Source organism: Pseudophryne corroboree, chromosome 1 (assembly GCF_028390025.1).
Source record: "Pseudophryne corroboree isolate aPseCor3 chromosome 1, aPseCor3.hap2, whole genome shotgun sequence".
NCBI lineage: Eukaryota > Metazoa > Chordata > Amphibia > Anura > Myobatrachidae > Pseudophryne > Pseudophryne corroboree.
This window is the reverse complement of record NC_086444.1, coordinates 70045309-70062420: the sequence shown is the minus strand read 5'-3', so window position 1 is coordinate 70062420 and position 17112 is coordinate 70045309. Positions and strand designations below refer to the sequence as shown.

At 46.4% G+C, this 17112-nt stretch overlaps 1 protein-coding gene across 1 annotated transcript in view; it reads left to right on the top strand.

The window, feature by feature from the left end:
* The window catches only part of SUB1 (SUB1 regulator of transcription), an 80431-nt gene extending 65382 nt beyond the window's left edge, over positions 1-15049 (top strand). The window contains exon 5 of the mRNA XM_063960501.1: positions 14087-15049. Coding sequence (XP_063816571.1) covers positions 14087-14166 — 80 coding nt within the window. The 3' untranslated portion in view covers positions 14167-15049. The remainder of the gene's footprint in view (positions 1-14086) is intronic.
* The last annotated feature ends 2063 nt before the right edge of the window (positions 15050-17112 follow it).

The window sequence follows — 17112 nt, the reverse complement described above, 5'->3', positions numbered from 1 at the left end:
AACCGGAACTTCAAGAGATGCTCACAGAGGACTAATGGCCTCGGGAGCTAAGAAGGGATTTGCTTTCAGCAAGTACCATGTCTGTTCCAAGAGGAACCGTGGCATCGGCCTTTAAGAAAGGACCTGCTCCAGCAGGGACCTTGTCTGTTCCAAGACTTACCGCGACTGCGTTTGACGGCATGGCGGTTTGAACGCCGGATCCTAAGGGAAAAGGCATTCCGGAAGAGGTCATACCTACCCTGGTCAAAGCCAGGAAGGAGGTGACCGCACAACGTTATCACCACATGTGGTAAAAATATGTTGCGTGGGTGAGGCCAGGAAGGCCCCACGAAAAAATTTCAACTAGGTCGATTTCTGCACTTCCTGCAAACAGGAGTGTCTATGAGCCTCAAATTGGGGTCCATTAAGGTTCAAGTTTCGGCCCTATAGATTTTCTTCCAGAAAGAATTGGCTTCAGTTCCTGAAGTCCAGACGTTTGTCAAGGGAGTATTGCATATACAGCCCTTGTGTGCCTCCAGTGGCACCGTGGGATCTCAACGTAGTGTTGGGATTCCTCAAATCATATTGGTTTGAACCACTCAAATCTGTGGATTTGAAATATCTCACATGGAAAGTGACCATGCTGTTGGCCCTGGCCTCGGCCAGGCGATTGTCAAAATTGGCGGCTTTGTCTTACAAAAGCCCATATTTGATTTTCCATTCGGGACAGGGCAGAACTGCGGACTCGTCCCCAGTTTCTTCCTAAGGTGGTGTCAGCGTTTCACCTGAAACAACTTATTGTGGTGCCTGCGGCTACTAGGGACTTGGAGGACTCCAAGTTGCTAGACGTTGTCAGGGCCCTGAAAATATATATATATATATATATATATATATATATATATATATATATATATATATATATATATATATATATATATATTTCCAGGACGGCTGGAGTCAAAGTCTGACTTGCTGTTTATATTGTAGGCACCCAAAAAGCTGGGTGCTCCTGCTTCTAAGCAGACTATTGCTCGTTGGATTTGTAGTACAATTCAGCTTGCACATTCTGTGGCAGGCCTGCCACAGCCAAAATATGTAAATGCCCATTCCACAAGGAAGGTGGGCTCATCTTGGGCGGCTGCCCGAGGGGTCTCGGCTTTACAACTTTGCCGAGCAGCTACTTGGTCAGGGGCACACCCTGACTGAGGAGGACCTGGAGTTCTCTCATTCGGTGCTGCAGAGTCATCCGCACTCTCCCGCCCGTTTGGGAGCTTTGGTATAATCCCCATGGTCCTGACGGAGTCCCCAGCATCCACTTAGGACGTCAGAGAAAATAAGAATTTACTTACCGATAATTCTATTTCTCGTAGTCCGTAGTGGATGCTGGGCGCCCATCCCAAGGGGAGGAGCCAGTACACACCATGTGATCCTAAAAGCTTGCTTTTGTGCCCTGTCTCCTGCGGAGCCGCTATTCCCCATGGTCCTGACGGAGTCCCCAGCATCCACTACGGACTATGAGAAATAGATTTATCGGTAAGTAAAATCTTATTTTTCCAGGGCTGCAGACTGGAGTTCCCAGAGCTCCCACCTCACAGATTCTTCAAATCAGGCTTACCAGCTTCACAAGAGGAAATTATAACTTTACAGCAGGCCATTCAAAAACTGGTACAGATGCAAGTCATTGTTCCAGTTCTATCTCATCTAAACAACAAGGGGTACTATTCCAGACTTGTTTGTAGTACCGAAACCGGACGGTTCAGTACGACCAATTCTGAACCTCAAGTCCTTGAACCCGTTCTTAAGAGTGTTCAAGATGGAGTCTCTGAGAGTGGTGATCTCAGGTCTGGAGGAAGGGGAATTCCTTGTGTCTCTGGATATCAAGGATGCGTAGAACAGGGAGAAAAGAAGACTCTTTTGGGTGCACTCTTAACTTTGAACAATATATAGACTAAACAAGATAAGATGATATTTAAAATCAATTTTTATTATCACAAAATTAAGATACTTAGTGGTTAATGAGAGAAAAGACAGTAAAGAACAATATAAACAGTTAGCGAAATTGCTGATATGATAATGATAATAAAGTCCTGGCTGGCGGAGTTATATCTGAATGCAGTAAATTATTAACTTGGATATTAAGTGGTACGTTCTAATAACAAAATGAAAGTCTGTCCTATATTGGTGCCAAAATAATAATAATATATATAGCCTCAATATTGATTGTAATTATTAATAGAAAAGAGGCTTGCTGGGACTTGTAGTTCTTCTGAAAAAAAAACCCAATATTCTTACATTTTTACACATGGCTATCAGCCCCTTGGATGGGGGGGGGGGGGGGGACAGCCTCGGGCTTCACCCCTGTCCCTTGGGTGGCTGGGGGGACGACCCCTTGATTGAAGGGGTCCCCACTCCTCCAGGGTACCCCGGACAGGGGTGACTAGTTGGGTATTTAATGCCACGGCCGCAGGGCGCTGTATAAAAGTGACCCCCGGCTGTGGCGTTATCTGTCCAGCTAGTGGAGCCCGGTGCTGGTACAAAAAATACGGGGGACCCCTACTCTTTTTGTCCCCCGTATTTTTTGGACCAGGCGCAGAGCCCGGTGCTGGTTGTTAAAATACGGGGGATCCCCTGTCATTTTTCCCCCCGTATTTTGGCAAACAGGACCGGCTCAAAGAGCCCGAGGCTGGTAATGCTTAGGAGGGGGGACCCCACGCAATTTTTTTTGGTTTTTTTTTTTTCAATTTTTTAAACATTTTTAAAAATCTAATCAAAATCCGTCAAATCGGACGTTTTTCGACAGCGGGACTGTCGAGTTCGTTTTTTATTGAATATGTCGAATTCCGGCACCCACCTGCCGGAATTCGACGGTCGAATTTAAAAACGGGCGAAAAAGTGCCGCAATTCGCCTGGAATTGCATATACCCCTTAGCATCAATCCAGAGACTGCAATTTTGTTGTTGTGCCCAGTAACAATCCAGCCGTAATTTTCGTTAGTATTGGGTGGAGACATTGTATTCTATACCTGATTAATACAAGCATGGAGATCACATTTTGCTTTGTATTTTACAACAACTCAGCATTCTTATCCAGTGGTAATATTACTATTTGACCTCATTTCAGCAATTGCATTAGACTGTATATTTGTATATATATGCATAACTTCGATTAGTCCATCTGGACATATGCTTCTTGATAACCTGAATTACTTTATCAGTACAGGTACCTTTGTGTACTCCTCTTCTTTGTTTCTATCTATACTTAATTTCATGGACTCTCACCACTGATTCAGGGTTATATCCCTGTCTAACATTGGCAGCAGATCCATCTATTTTCCTCTATTGCCTAATTTCTGTCACTTTGCTTTGATACTATGTAATTCTTGAACTCTCATCAGTGATTCCAGAGCTTCCAATTACCGTTTACTTTCTCTACTATCATACCACACTGGAAACGCCCGAAGCCGTCCAAACTTGGAAGCTAATCAGTGTTGGGCTGGGTCAGTACTCAAGTGGGGGACCATCGAGTAAGACTCCGTTTAGTAGAGCACGCATTGGTCCTACATGCTCAGTGTCTAACACTGACAGCAGATTCACTCTGCCGTCTTATCTCTTTCTGCTCTCTTTTCTATTAATAATTACAATCAATATTGAGGCTTTATATATTATTATTTTGGCACCAATATAGGACAGAGTTTCATTTTGTTATTAGAACGTACCACTTAATATCCAAGTTAATAATTTACTGCATTCAGATCTAACTCCGCCAGCCAGGACTTTATTATCATTATCATATCAGCAATTTCGCTAATTGTTTATATTGTTCTTTACTGTCTTTTCTCTCATTAACCACTAAGTATCTTAATTTTGTGATAATAAAAATTGATTTTCTCTAACGTCCTAGTGGATGCTGGGGACTCCGTCAGGACCATGGGGGATTAGCGGCTCCGCAGGAGACAGGGCACAAAAATAAAGCTTTAGGATCAGGTGGTGTGCACTGGCTCCTCCCCCTATGACCCTCCTCCAAGCCTCAGTTAGGTTTTTGTGCCCGTCCGAGCAGGGTGCAATCTAGGTGGCTCTCCTAAAGAGCTGCTTAGAAAAAGTTTTTAGGTTTTTTTATTTTCAGTGAGTCCTGCTGGCAACAGGCTCACTGCATCGAGGGACTTAGGGGAGAGAAGTCAACTCACCTGCGTGCAGGATGGATTGGCTTCTTAGGCTACTGGACACCATTAGCTCCAGAGGGATCGAACACAGGCCCAGCCATGGAGTCCGGTCCCGGAGCCACGCCGCCGACCCCCCTTGCAGATGCCGAAGATGGAAGAGGTCCAGAAGCAGGCGGCAGAAGACTTTTCAGTCTTCCTGAGGTAGCGCACAGCACTGCAGCTGTGCGCCATTGTTGTCAGCACACTTCACACAGCGGTCACGGAGGGTGCAGGGCGCTGGGGGGGCGCCCTGGGCAGCAATGTATAATACCTTTTTATGGCTAAAAAATACATCACATATAGCCCTTGAGGCTATATGGATGTATTTAACCCCTGCCAGAACTCACAAACTCCGGAGAAGAGCCCGCCGAAATAGGGGGCGGGGCTTATTCTCCTCAGCACACAGCGCCATTTTCCTGCTCAGCTCCGCTGTGAGGAAGGCTCCCAGGACTCTCCCCTGCACTGCACTACAGAAACAGGGTAAAACAGAGAGGGGGGGGGGGCATTTTTTTTTGGCGATATTACTATATTTAAGCTGCTATAAGGATACAACACTTATATAGGGTTGTTCCCATATATATTATAGCGCTTGGGTGTGTGCTGGCAAACTCTCCCTCTGTCTCCCCAAAGGGCTAGTGGGGTCCTGTCTTCAATAGAGCATTCCCTGTGTGTCTGCTGTGTGTCGGTACGTGTGTGTCGACATGTATGAGGACGATGTTGGTGTGGAGGCAGAGCAATTGCCGGTAATGGTGATGTCACCCCCCAGGGAGTCGACACCGGAATGGATGGCTTTGTTTATGGAATTACGTGATAATGTCAGCACATTACAAAAATCAGTTGACGACATGAGACGGCCGGAAAACCAGTTAGTACCTGCCCAGGCGTCTCAGACACCGTCAGGGGCTGTAAAACGCCCTTTACCTCAGTCGGTCGACACAGACCCAGACACGGACACTGAATCTAGTGTCGACGGTGAAGAAACAAACGTATTTTCCAGTAGGGCCACACGTTATATGATCACGGCAATGAAGGAGGCTTTGCATATCTCTGATACTACAAGTACCACAAAAAGGGGTATTATGTGGGGGGTGAAAAAACTACCTGTAGTTTTTCCTGAATCAGAGGAATTGAATGATGTATGTGATGAAGCGTGGGTTAACCCAGATAGAAAAGTGCTAATTTCAAAAAAGTTATTGGCATTATACCCTTTCCCGCCAGAGGTTAGGGCGCGCTGGGAAACACCCCCTAAGGTGGATAAGGCGCTCACACGCTTATCAAAACAAGTGGCGTTACCGTCTCCTGATACGGCCGCCCTCAAGGATCCAGCTGATAGGAGGCTGGAAACTACCCTAAAAAGTATATACACACATACTGGGTTATACTGCGACCAGCCATCGCCTCAGCCTGGATGTGCAGTGCTGGGGTGGTCTGGTCGGATTCCCTGACTGAAAATATTGATACCCTGGATAGGGACAGTATTTTACAGACTTTAGAGCAATTAAAGGATACTTTTCTTTATATGCGAGATGCTCAGAGGGATATTTGCACTCTGGCATCGAGAGTAAGTGCGATGTCCATATCTGGCAGAAGAAGTTTATGGACACGACAGTGGTCAGGTGATGCGGATTCCAAACGGCATATGGAAGTATTGCCGTATAAAGGGGAGGAATTATTTGGCGTCGGTCTATCGGATTTGGTGGCCACGGCAACTGCCGGGAAATCCACCTTTTTACCTCAGACCCCCTCCCAACAGAAAAAGACACCGTCTTTTCAGCCGCAGTCCTTTCGGTCCTATAAGAAGCGGGCAAAAGGACAGTCATATCTGCCCCGAGGCAGAGGAAAGGGTAAGAGAGGGCAGCAAGCAGCTCCTTCCCAGGAACAGAAGCCCTCCGCGGGTTCTGCAAAGCCCTCAGCATGACGCTGGGGCTTTACAAGCGGACTCAGGAACGGTGGGGGGTCGACTCAAGAATTTCAGCGCGCAGTGGGCTTGCTCACAGGTGGACCCCTGGATCCTGCAGGTAGTATCTCAGGGTTACAGGTTGGAATTCGAGAAGTCTCCCCCTCGCCGGTTCCTAAAGTCTGCTTTGCCAACGTCTCCCTCAGACAGGGCGACGGTATTGGAAGCCATTCACAAGCTGTTTTCTCAGCAGGTGATAGTCAAGGTACCCCTCCTACAACAGGAAAAGGGGTATTACTCCACGCTATTTGTGGTACCGAAGCCGGACGGCTCGGTAAGACCTATTCTAAATCTGAAATCTTTGAACCTGTACATACAAAAATTCAAGTTCAAGATGGAGTCACTCAGAGCAGTGATAGCGAATCTGGAAGAAGGGGACTTTATGGTGTCCCTGGACATAAAAGATGCTTACCTGCATGTCCCAATTTGCCCTTCACATCAAGGGTACCTCAGGTTCGTGGTGCAAAACTGTCATTATCCGTTTCAGACGCTGCCGTTTGGATTGTCCACGGCACCTCGGGTCTTTACCAAGGTAATGGCCGAAATGATGATTCTTCTGCGAAGAAGAGGCGTATTAATTATCCCTTACTTGGACGATCTCCTGATAAGGGCAAGGTCCAGAGAACAGCTGGAGGACGGAGTAGCACTAACCCAAGTAGTGCTGCAACAACACGGGTGGATTCTGAATTTTCCAAAATCTCAGTTGACCCCGACAACACGTCTGCTGTTCCTGGGAATGATTCTGGACACGGTTCAGAAAAAGGTGTTTCTTCCGGAGGAGAAAGCCAAGGAGTTATCCGAACTTGTCAGGAACCTCCTAAAACCAGGAAAAGTGTCTGTGCATCAATGCACAAGAGTCCTGGGAAAGATGGTGGCTTCTTACGAAGCAATCCCATTCGGCAGATTCCACGCACGAACTTTTCAGTGGGATCTGCTGGACAAATGGTCCGGATCGCATCTGCAGATGCATCAGCGGATAACCTTATCGCCACGGACAAGGGTGTCTCTTCTGTGGTGGTTGCAGAGTGCTCATCTGTTAGAAGGCCGCAGATTCGGCATACAGGACTGGGTCCTGGTGACCACGGATGCCAGTCTGAGAGGCTGGGGAGCGGTCACACAGGGAAGAAACTTCCAGGGAGTATGGTCAAGCCTGGAGATGTCTCTTCACATAAATATACTGGAGCTAAGAGCGATTTACAATGCTCTAAGCCTGGCAAAACCTCTGCTTCAGGGTCAGCCGGTGTTGATCCAGTCGGACAACATCACGGCAGTCGCCCACGTAAACAGACAGGGCGGCACAAGAAGCAGGAGAGCAATGGCAGAAGCTGCAAGGATTCTTCGCTGGGCGGAAGATCATGTGATAGCACTGTCAGCAGTGTTCATTCCGGGAGTGGACAACTGGGAAGCAGACTTCCTCAGCAGACACGATCTACACCCGGGAGAGTGGGGACTTCATCCAGAAGTCTTCTACATGATTGTGAACCGTTGGGAAAAACCAAAGGTGGATATGATGGCGTCTCGCCTCAACAAAAAACTGGACAGGTATTGCGCCAGGTCAAGAGACCCTCAGGCAATAGCTGTGGACGCTCTGGTAACACCGTGGGTGTTCCAGTCAGTGTATGTGTTTCCTCCTCTGCCTCTCATACCCAAAGTACTGAGAATTTTACGGCAAAGGGGAGTAAGAACGATACTCGTGGCTCCGGATTGGCCAAGAAGAACTTGGTACCCGGAACTTCAGGAGATGCTCACGGAAAATCCGTGGCCTCTACCTCTAAGACGGGACCTGATTCAGCAGGGACCGTGTCTATTCCAATACTTACCGCAGCTGCGTTTGACGGCGTGGCGGTTGAACGCCGAATTCTAAGGGAAAAAGGCATTCCAGAAGAGGTCATTCCTACACTGGTTAAAGCCAGGAAGGAGGTGACTGCACAACATTATCACCGCATTTGGAGAAAATATGTTGCGTGGTGTGAGGCCAGGAAGGCCCCCACGGAGGAATTTCAATTGGGTCGATTCCTACATTTCCTGCAAACAGGATTGTCTATGGGCCTCAAGTTGGGGTCCATTAAGGTTCAAATTTCGGCCCTGTCGATTTTCTTCCAGAAAGAATTGGCTTCAGTTCCTGAAGTCCAGACTTTTGTAAAAGGAGTACTACATATACAGCCCCCGGTTGTGCCCCCAGTGGCTCCGTGGGACCTTAATGTAGTTTTGGATTTTCTCAAATCCCATTGGTTTGAGCCACTCAAATCGGCGGATTTGAAATATCTTACATGGAAAGTAACCATGCTACTGGCCCTGGCTTCAGCCAGGAGAGTGTCAGAATTGGCGGCTTTATCGTATAAAAGCCCATATCTGATTTTCCATTCGGACATGGCAGAACTGCGGACGCGTCCTCATTTTCTGCCTAAGGTGGTGTCAGCGTTTCACCTGAACCAGCCTATTGTGGTGCCTGCGGCTACTAGCGATTTGGAGGATTCCAAGTTGCTGGACGTGGTCAGGGCATTGAAAATATATATTTCAAGGACGGCTGGAGTCAGAAAATCTGACTCGCTGTTTATACTGTATTCACCCAACAAGCTGGGTGCTCCTGCTTCTAAGCAGACGATTGCTCGTTGGATTTGTAGCACAATTCAACTTGCACATTCTGTGGCAGGCCTGCCACAGCCTAAATCTGTCAAGGCCCATTCCACAAGGAAGGTGGGCTCATCCTGGGCGGCTGCCCGAGGGGTCTCGGCATTACAACTCTGCCGAGCAGCTATGTGGTCGGGGGAGAACACGTTTGTAAAATTCTACAAATTTGATACCCTGGCTAAAGAGGACCTGGAGTTCTCTCATTCGGTGCTGCAGAGTCATCCGCACTCTCCCGCCCGTTTGGGAGCTTTGGTATAATCCCCATGGTCCTGACGGAGTCCCCAGCATCCACTAGGACGTTAGAGAAAATAAGATTTTACTTACCGATAAATCTATTTCTCGTAGTCCGTAGTGGATGCTGGGCGCCCATCCCAAGTGCGGATTGTCTGCAATACTTGTACATAGTTATTGTTACAAAAAAATCGGGTTGTTCTTGTTGTGAGCCGTCTGTTCAGAGGCTCCTACGTTGTCATACTGTTAACTGGGTTCAGATCACAAGTTGTACGGTGTGATTGGTGTGGCTGGTATGAGTCTTACCCGGGATTCAAAATCCTTCCTTATTGTGTACGCTCGTCCGGGCACAGTATCCTAACTGAGGCTTGGAGGAGGGTCATAGGGGGAGGAGCCAGTGCACACCACCTGATCCTAAAGCTTTATTTTTGTGCCCTGTCTCCTGCGGAGCCGCTAATCCCCCATGGTCCTGACGGAGTCCCCAGCATTCACTACGGACTACGAGAAATAGATTTATCGGTAAGTAAAATCTTATTTTAAATATCATATCTTATCTTGTTTAGTCTATATATTGTTCAAAGTTGAGTGCACCCAAAAAAGAGTCTTCTTTTCTCCTTGTTCTATGTCTTAACACTGACTCAGGGTGCACCACCAAACAGTTTAAGAATTAGAAAACCTAGTTTTCTTGTTATTTTCTATTTTTGGTACAGATTAAATTGTATTTCTATTACATCCTATGCGGTATTCCCCAAACATATATCAAGGATGCGTACCTTCACATTCCGGTCTGGCCGCCTCACCAGGCTTATCTACGGTTTGCACTACAGGACTGTCACTACCAGTTCTAGGTCCTGCTATTTGGTATCTCCACGGCACCGAGGGTATTCACCAAAGTGATGGCAGAGATGATATTTATACGCCACAAGCAGGGAGTGAACATAATTCCGTACCTGGACGATCTTCTGATAAAGGCACCATCCAGGGAGAGGTTGCTGGACAGCATTGGCCTCTCAACCAAACTTCTCCAGGATCACTGGATTCTGAACCTTCCGAAATCTCACCTATAGCTAACATGGAGGCTCCCATTCCTGGGAATGTTACTGGACACTGAGTCACAAAGTGTTCCTTCCGTTGGAAAAGGCATTGGTAATCCTGTCTGGTTCGGGATGTCCTGAAGCCAAACCAGATATCTGTGTATCTATGCATTCGCCTTCTGGGGAAAATGGTGGCCTCTTACGAGGCTGTTCCATACAGAAGGTTTTCACGCAAGACCCTTCTAGCTTGATCTGTTGGACAAATGGTACGGATCGCATCTTCACATGCACCAGAAGATTCGTCTGTCGCCAAAAGCCAGGATCTCCCTTCTGTGGTGGCTACAGACCTCCCACTTCGTCGAGGTTTGGAATTCAGGACTGGATCCTGTTAACCACGGACGCAAGCTTCTGAGGTTGGGGAGCAGTCACACGGGGTGCAGTTTAAAGGAAGATGGTCAAGTCAGGAAGTTGTCCTTCCAATCAACATTCTGGAACTCAGGGCCATATACAACGCCCTTCTGCAGGCCTCATCTTCAGGATCGGCCATTCAAGTCCAGTCGGACAATGTAACGGCAGTGACTTACATAAACCGACAGGGCGGAACGAAAAGCAGAGCAGCAATGTCAGAGGTGTCAAGAATTCTCCTCTGGGCAGAGAAAAAACGCTGTGGCGTTGTCAGCAGTCTTCATTCCGGAAGTAGACAACTAGAAAGAATTCCTCAGCAGACACAAGCTGCACCCGGGGGGATGGGGCCTTCACCCGGGGGAGTGGGGCTTTCACCCGGAAGTGTTCAGGTGCTTGACACGTCGGTGGGGATATCCACAAATCGGCATGGTGGCCTCTCATCTCAACAAAAAGCGCAAGCGGTATTATTCTAGGTCGAGAGACCCACAGGCAGTGGCGGTAGACGCTCTGACGACTCCATGGTTCTAACAGGTGGTGTATGTGTTTCCTCCACTTCCTCTGATCCCAAGAATTCTCAAAAGAATAAAAAGGGAAAAGGTTCAAGCAATACTCATTGCTCTGGACTGTCCAAGAAAGGCTTGGTACGCGGACCTTCTGGAGATGCTTATCGAAAAGACCGTGGCCTCTACCTCTTCGCTAGGCTCTTCTGCAATAGGGCCCGTTCGTCTATCAGAACTTACCGCGGCTTCATTTGACGGCATAGAAGTTGAACGGCTGATTCTAGCCAAAGACGGATCCCTAACAAAGTTATTCCGACTATGATCCAAGACATTACCACCGTATTTGGAAGAAATATGTCTTTTGGTGCGAGGGCAGAACTTATTCTCCGGTGGAATTTCACCTGGGACGATTCCTGCTTTCTCTTACGTCCTAGAGGATGCTGGGGTCCACATTAGTACCATGGGGTATAGACTGGTCCACTAGGAGCCATTAGCACCTTAAGAGTTTGAGAGTGTGGGCTGGCTCCTCCCTCTATGCCCCTCCTACCAGACTCAGTTTAGAGAATGTGGCCGGAGGAGCCGGTCACAGCTAGGGGAGCTCCATAGGAGTTCTTTTAGTGTTGCGTGGTTTTTTTGTTTTTTTTTAAGAGTTTAGGCACAGGGAGGCTGCTGGCCCTGAGGGGTCTAAGCCCCTATCTCCGATGACAGAACGATGAGCTCCTGAGGGGATTGAACGTTCGCCGCCGCAGTGGATCGCTCACCCCAGCAGCATGCTACCACCCCCTTACACAGCCAGAAGGCTTCAGTGGCGAGTTAGTCACTGGCCCCCCTGGAAAGTGGGGAGCCGGTGTGAAGATGACGGCAACAGGGTAGGGAGCGCAGTACTAACTGCACTCCGGGGCTCAGCGGTACATGGTGCGGCGCAGTAAGGGGCGTCCTGAGCCAGAGCCTAAACTCTACACTGTCCAACAAGCCTGTCGGGGTCCCAGGATCGCAGCCAGCACAATTCCTAAGGCCAGTATAAACTACAGGAAAGCGGGAAGCTGCGCCATGAAAGGGGGCGGAGCTTCTCAGAGCGGACCCAGCAGCGTCCAGCGCCATCTTCCTGCCTGCAGAAGTGCTGACAGGTAGAGCTGGTCCTCCAAGTCAACTCCAGCTATCTTGTACGGTACCAGGGGGTTGTAGAAGGGTAGGGGGCGGCTGTGTAAAGTCTGTGTAGTCTAAGGTACACAGACAGCGCTTGTAGAACTAATGACACTACCTTTAAAAAGCGCTGTGTGTGGGTTGGCTCCCATCTGTGTCTCTCTGTGGCATACTTGGGAGGGAAACTGTCTGACATTTTCCTGTGTGTGTGGGTGTTTACCATCTCGCATAGCCATGTCTAGGGACTCTGTGTCATATGCTGCAGAAGATGTTTCCTCTCAGGAGGGATCTATTCCATGTACACAGGATTGTAATGCTTTGTCTCAGATCCCTATTGTTGAAGCTAATACTGAGACTGAAACTCAGGTGTTGAAGTCTATGGCAGTTTGGTCATGCTCTGTCCCTATTCCTGCAAAATCCCCTAGCATGTTCCCACAGAAACGTGCACTTGCTCAAATTATGCAACATGACACGGATACAGATTCTGATACTTCAGACTGTGATGGGGACGTGCTGAGGGGGGCGGCATCCCTTGCAAAGGGGGTGCAGCTCATGATGAGGCCATTAGAGATGTGTTAAACATTAATGACACTACACCTGAGCAGGTTGAGGAGGCTTATTTCACTGATAAGTAAGCCCCGCTAACCTTTCACGCGTCTAAAGAATTAAGTGCCATATTTGAAAAATCCTGGGGAAACTCTGAGAAAAAATTCCAGATCCCAAAAAGATTTCTGGTTGTTTTTCCCTGGTCTCACAAGAGCCCCTATTTAATTTTCCACGAGGACAGAGCTGAACTCAGAACTCGTCAGCATTTTCTTCCTAAAGTGGTGTCTGTGTTTCACATCAACCAACCTATTGTGGTTCCGGTTATCACCGATACTTCCACTACTTCAAAGTCTTTGGCTGTTGTGAGGGCTTTGAAGATATACGTAAAGAGGACAGCTCCTCACGGGAAATCAGACTCGCTGTTCGTTCTATATGATCCCAATAAAATTGGGTGTCCTGCTTCTAAGCAGACGATTGCACGCTGGATTAAGCTCACTATCCAGCATGCTTATTCCATGGCAGGTTTGCCAGTTCCAAAATCTGTACAAGCCCAATCTACTTGGTCGGTGGGTTCTTCCTGGGCGGCTGCCCGGGGAGTGTCTGCTTTACAGCTCTGCCGAGCGGCTGCTTGGTCTGGTTCGAACACGTTTGCCAAGTTCTACAAATTCGATACTTTGTCCTCTGAGGACCTTCAGTTTGGTGAATCAGTTCTGCAGGAACCTCGGCACCTTCCCACCCGGTTTGGGATCTTTGGTACATCCCGATGGTACTAAATGGAACCCCAGTATCCTCTAGGACTCAAGAGAAAATAGGATTTTAATTACCTACCGGTAAATCCTTTTCTTGTAGTCCGTAGAGGATACTGGGCGCCCGCCCAGTGCTTCGTTCTTCCTGCACTGTTACTTGGTTAAGTATTGTTGGTTCGGTTGTTGCTGTTTAAAGTTTGGTTAGCTTAGCTTTCCTCTGTTTTGTGTGTGTGGGGGTTCGGAATCTCTCCGCTATCTTTATCTATCCTTCTCTCAAAGTATGTCCATCTCCCTGGGCACAGTTGCCTAGACTGAGTCTAGTAGGAGGGGCATAGAGGGAGGAGTCAGCCCACACTATCAAATTCTTAAAGTGCCCATGGCTCCTAGTGGACCCGTCTATACCCCATGGTACTAAATGGAACACCAGTATCCCCTATGGACTACGAGAAAAGGATTTACCGGTAGGTAATTAAAATCCTAGTTGCTTTTTTTTTTTTTCAGGCAGGGCAAAGCATTCTGCTTAAATCTAGCCAGAGCACCAGTTGTCCTGCACCATAGGCAGTGTCACATTTTGGCTGGAAGACCAACAATAACGCTTACCAAGTTTATGTTGAATATAAGTGAACTTGCATATTAATATTAGATACTAGAAAGTATCTTTGTTTCCTGTAGTCCTATCTGTTACTTCTCTTGAACCACACATGTTTCTCTTTTAGGTATTTCATTAAATCCTGAGCAGTGGAACCAGCTGAAGGAACAAATGTCTGACATTGATGATGCAATAAAAAAACTGTAACGTCCATCCATTGGCGAAAGAAACCTCATGTTTTACTTTTAAGCACTCTTTTTACATTTGATATTTTGTTTACTACTTTTTTTTCCTCGTTTGTTTTACAAGCTGTTGTACTTTTTGGATTGCGAAACGATTTGTAAGATGAAGCATTTTTTTTAATGTGCATTAAAACTGAGCATATTTGAAATGCAGTTGAAGCCTCCGTTTCCACTAGATTACTAACAACTTTTTCTAGCCCCTAATTTGCTGATTTTAGGGCCAATCTGATTTTGAACTCTACAGATTTAGGAATCTGTATTTCATTAAGAAAACGCACAAACTCATGTTAAGTGCTATGGGTGGGGAAGCCTGCCATGAAAGGCTGATTCATATATGGGCCATCCTGATTTTCTTTATTGGGAAGCGATAGTTCCGTCCATTAAGATGAAAGCTTATCGCAATTGCAGAGCATTTGTAGAAAGTTGAGGCTGAGCGCAATTGTCTGCTTTATTGTCATAGAGTTAATGAGTATGCTTGGCCTGCACTTTGCTTTTTCTCAGAGCCATTGTTCCTTTGATTAGTGTTCAATGCACATATTAAAATCTCTTAACCTTTTTCGTAGAACGGCTATGTTTCGTATCGGTTGCCCTGTGCTAGAGCCAGTGGGATTTTTTTTTTCTTACGTTTTGCTTTTTCCAAGAATTCCCCACTACCGCCTGCCCCCACTGTAACGTTTTGTTTAGACTTAGAAATGTCCCTTGATGTACAATGTGGGAATTGACCTCCCCAGCCACTACAGATGCAGCAAAGTTTGTCTGAAATACTAATTTTTGTAACCTAATGCAATAATGTGTTAATTACAGTAATTGTTCAGATAAGTACGATAAAAGTGAGCTGCTGTTGTGAATTGTGTTTTTATTGAGTTTGGAATATGAGTGCGGGGGATTTGTCTAGGTGAAAGGAATATTCTCATGCACACAAGGTGCGGCTTCTGATGCTCTTTATTGCCTCTGACCTGGCTTTGTACAGATGGAGCCACGGTTATCTTGGCTAGTTTGCTGCACCTAGTCTCACCATGGTTTATTAGCATAAGCCTTTTATCTATTCTCAGCTGCAATACAATACAGAGAACAATACAGTAGGCGATTAAGTCATTACAGCAGGGAATTAAATCCGACTGCCCTGACTCAATCCTATTAAAGGCCAAGATAAAGATCTCTCTAGCTGTATGTCTGCGTGAGGCTGACGCTCGTGGCGGTCATTTCGTAGATGACATATTAAACTTTATGGATTTTTGACAACAATGTATATCACTTAGAATGTTACTGAATTAAGTTATTTGTATGTAACATTTATGTCCTGGGTGTATTTTAAATCTCCCCCCCTTTAAAGTTTGTGGTGATGTCTGTAGAAACTAGAGGACTGAAGACTATCCAATGTATATTAGACAGTAGAAAAGGTCACTTTGTCCGTGTTTAGTACTAAAATTAAACAAAAGAAATTAAAATACTTTGTCTCTTGGTAAATTTGACTTTGCAACAAGTAATAATTTTTATGATTCTGGTTTAAATTTGACCGTTTCTTTACCGCTCACCTGTATTGCCCTTCTATAGCAGTGTTGCCCCAGTGGAGCTTATAATCTAAGGGTTTTTTTGTTGTTGTCCAAATAACATGCTTACAGATGTGTCCCCTTATGTTGCAGCACAACGAATATGCCCACGTTTCATGGCATGCTAATCGCCGCACGTGCTGGCAACTCTGTACGCCACAGTGCAGCACAATGTGCACCGTAAGATCCTATGGGATTGCGGGTGCAAGTAAATGCGCCCGCCTGGGCACTTCTGCGGCATACATGTTGTAACATGTTGCGGCACTGTGGAATAAACGGACGCATCTGTATTTATTAGCAGTTTCTTATATAGCGCAGCATATTCCGTTGCGCTTTACAATTAGAACAGTTATAGAACAAAACTGGGCAAAGACAGGTAGGAAGGCCCTGCTCGCAAGCTTACAATCTATAGGGAAATAGGCATTGAAACGCAAGGATAGATGCTACCTATTGCATAATGGTCCCCCAGATTGCTAAGTTCTTAATGGGTTGTATGATATGATCACCCAGCAATGTTGGAAGACAAAATGTGAGGTTGTGTACTGTACAGAGAGGATGTAACTGGATAGGGAAGCATTGAAGGTTATGTGGGTGGTGTCTGGAATTTGGTAGGCTTGTTTTCGGAGTGTGCTAGGTAACCCTCACAAGCATGGGGCGAGTATACAAGATCCACACAGTGCCTTGGAAATTGAACCCAAGACCGTAATGCTGTGAGGCAGTAATGCTAACCATTACACCCTCCGTGCTGATAGAAATTGTATTTTAATCCAGACAAATTGTTTCAAGCCACCTAGAGCCTGAACAATTTTCAACACCAATCTTTGGGTAGTCAGGTTCCAGAAATTAAAAGGATGAGAACATCTTATGGGTGCTGAAGGGTTAATTATGGGAGTAAGGGAAGAGTTAAAATATGCAGATAAACAGGTAAAACCATGCCTGATCTACTAACTGTGGTGAGAGAGAGAAATATGGTGTCATTCGATGGTAGATGTTTAATAAGGAGGAAAATATACAGAACCATTCTGCAGGGTTATAGATCTTCTGTTGTCTTGGTAAAACAAAGTGCCTACATACTGCATCTGGTGCAGGTGTCAGTTGGCCTCTCTCGTGGATGCCAGGACAGTTCTTTGGCACATCAAGTTGCCCATTTCCACAAATTCCTTATTCTAGTAGTTCCAGATAGGCTACCACTCTGACATGCAACCCATAACAGCAGATCCATCTTTGCGTCTACTTCTGTTTGGAGAACTGCTTTTTAGGCATCAGGACTTTTGGCAAAAAGCTTTATTGGTGTAGCTGTTGAAGATGGGATTTCGAGAGCTAAAAGTATAACTGATCAAGCAATACAGCCGATGTAAAGG